The following is a 1,969-nucleotide window of genomic DNA, read 5'->3' as shown; positions in this document are numbered from 1 at the left end:
TATTTATTTAAAAAAAAAAAAAAAAAAAAAGAAACTGTTCCTAAGTAGAAAACATCTGCGATCACAAGTCAGTCTTTTTTGGCTATTGTTTTTCTTCCTCCTCCTTCTCCTTCTGTCTTCAAATGGTTTCTCGCAAGGCAACAGGCACGGGTGGCTTTTCTGCACGGCCTTCTCCCTCCCCTGCACGCCCCTCGTGCCCCTGCCTGTCCCCAAGGGCCCCTAGTCCTTGACCAACTTGTACACGTGGTGCTGGGCGCCGTGCTCGCTGGTGGAGACCTCGAAAACGAAGGCAATGCAGAGCAAGGTTTCCTGGGTATCCCTGTTCGTAACAACCTGCAGCAGGAGCAGAATGTGTCAGGGGAGTGCTGTGCCCATGGACAGGTGCTGTTATCTGGGGGAGGTTGCATGGGCTCAGGCAAAGCCACTTTGCACCATGAGAAAATCTGCTACCCATTATTTGTAGGGTCGCACAGGCAGTAGCACAGCCAATTTAATGGCATTAATTGCCAGTTTAATTGCAATTTAACTACCCAGTTTTGGGGAAGTTGCACAGGCTCAGGAACAGCCTGAACTGCACCACCAAATATTTGTTTGGGGGAGGCTGCATTGGCTCAGGCACAGCTACTGCATTTGCACCACCAAAAACTGCTACCCATTATTTGGGTAATTTTGGTGAAGCCAAACAGTCAGGCACAGCCAATTTAATTGCACCATGAAAATTTTGCTCCCCGTTATCCAGTAGATTTGTCCAGGCTTGGGCACAGCCCCTTTGTTTGCACCACCAAGATCTGCTCCCTGGAATTCAGGGGCTGTGTGGGCTCAGGCACAGCCAGGTGTGTGTGGGGCCAGCAGGGTTGATGCAAGTGTGGGCTCCACGCTCCTGGTGGGACACACCCCCTAGAAAAGGAGGGGAGGTACCTGCAGGATGGTGAAATTCTCCAGGACACTGTTCATCATGTACTTCTCCGGGAGGTGCTTGAGTTTGTGGATGAAGTTGATCATGTACTCGCACATGGGAGACCGGTGGATGCGGTAGACGAAGCGGCCGTTCTCCAGCCGTGCATACTCCGTCTGCAGGGGACAGCCAGGGTGAGTAGGGTGAGCAGCTGTCCCATGGGTGGTGGTGGCCAACTGGGACAGGGCTATGTCCTCTCCACTCCACCCATAAACATGCTACAGGCACCCATGTATCCTACACCCAGCTCCGGGACTTTCTCCATCCCAGGACCTGCCATGGACCAACTCCCACCCCTGCCTGATGCAGTGGGGCATGGAACTCACCTCCACCTTCTCCACGACCTGCTTCCCAAAGGAGCACACCTTGGTGGAGACTGTGATGGTCATGTTCTCTGCACTGCTGTACTGGCTGCTGACACCATAGAAGGTCCCTGGCCCATCCTGGATTGTGCTGTTCAGATCCGCCTGGAGAGAGGAGAGGGTCCCATGAGGCCCCACCACACCCAGCCCTCCATGGGGATGAGGGACACCAGCTTTCAGAGCTGCCCAGGACGCTCCCACTCTGCCAGCGGAGTGCCCGACCCACAATGAGCCTGCAGCTCGAGGAAGACCCTCCTCACCCTAACCCTCCCGGCAGCATACCCAAAATTTGACGAGGAAGAAGGAGTTCTGGGGCCCACGCTCATAGAGCTCCTTGAGGCCACCTTTCTTCTCAGGAAACTTGTCGTAGATCTGGCGGATGTCCACAGCCTCCAGCAGCGGGTCGCTGTACGAGGGGTTCGTCTGGCCGATGTGCACGAAGAGGTGTTTGCTGTACTGTAGGGAGCGGGGTGGGGACAGCAGCAGGAGAGGTCAGGCAAGAGCAAGATGCCACCAGGCACGGGGATGGACGGGCACCATCCCACGTGGGTGGTGGGCATGCGGAGGGGACCGTTACCGTTTCGGCATCCCGGGGCACCTCCATGAAGGCGGAGTACTCGAGGAGCCGGAGCTGGGCGGCGGCGACGGTGGG

At 55.9% G+C, this 1,969-nt stretch overlaps 1 protein-coding gene and 1 long non-coding RNA gene across 2 annotated transcripts in view; one reads left to right on the top strand and one right to left on the bottom strand.

Annotated features, from left to right (window-relative positions):
• The window catches only part of TEAD3 (TEA domain transcription factor 3), a 15,446-nt gene continuing 13,477 nt past the window's right edge, over positions 1-1,969 (bottom strand). The window contains 6 exon segments of the mRNA XM_017727195.1: positions 1-333; positions 919-1,071; positions 1,282-1,422; positions 1,600-1,773; positions 1,895-1,967; position 1,969. The exon segment at position 1,969 is cut by the window's right edge and continues 51 nt beyond it. Of these exon segments, the coding sequence (XP_017582684.1) occupies positions 220-333; positions 919-1,071; positions 1,282-1,422; positions 1,600-1,773; positions 1,895-1,967; position 1,969 (656 nt within the window). The 3' untranslated portion in view covers positions 1-219.
• Positions 1,879-1,969, top strand: part of LOC108444924 — a 12,669-nt gene continuing 12,578 nt past the window's right edge. Inside the window, exon 1 of the long non-coding RNA XR_001859642.1 lies at positions 1,879-1,964. This is a non-coding gene — a long non-coding RNA (uncharacterized LOC108444924). The remainder of the gene's footprint in view (positions 1,965-1,969) is intronic.

The sequence above is a fragment of the Corvus brachyrhynchos genome, unplaced genomic scaffold (genome assembly GCF_000691975.1).
Source record: "Corvus brachyrhynchos isolate BGI_N302 unplaced genomic scaffold, ASM69197v1 scaffold72, whole genome shotgun sequence".
Classification (NCBI taxonomy): Eukaryota; Metazoa; Chordata; class Aves; order Passeriformes; family Corvidae; genus Corvus; species Corvus brachyrhynchos.
This window is presented reverse-complemented; position numbering and strand designations above follow the sequence as displayed.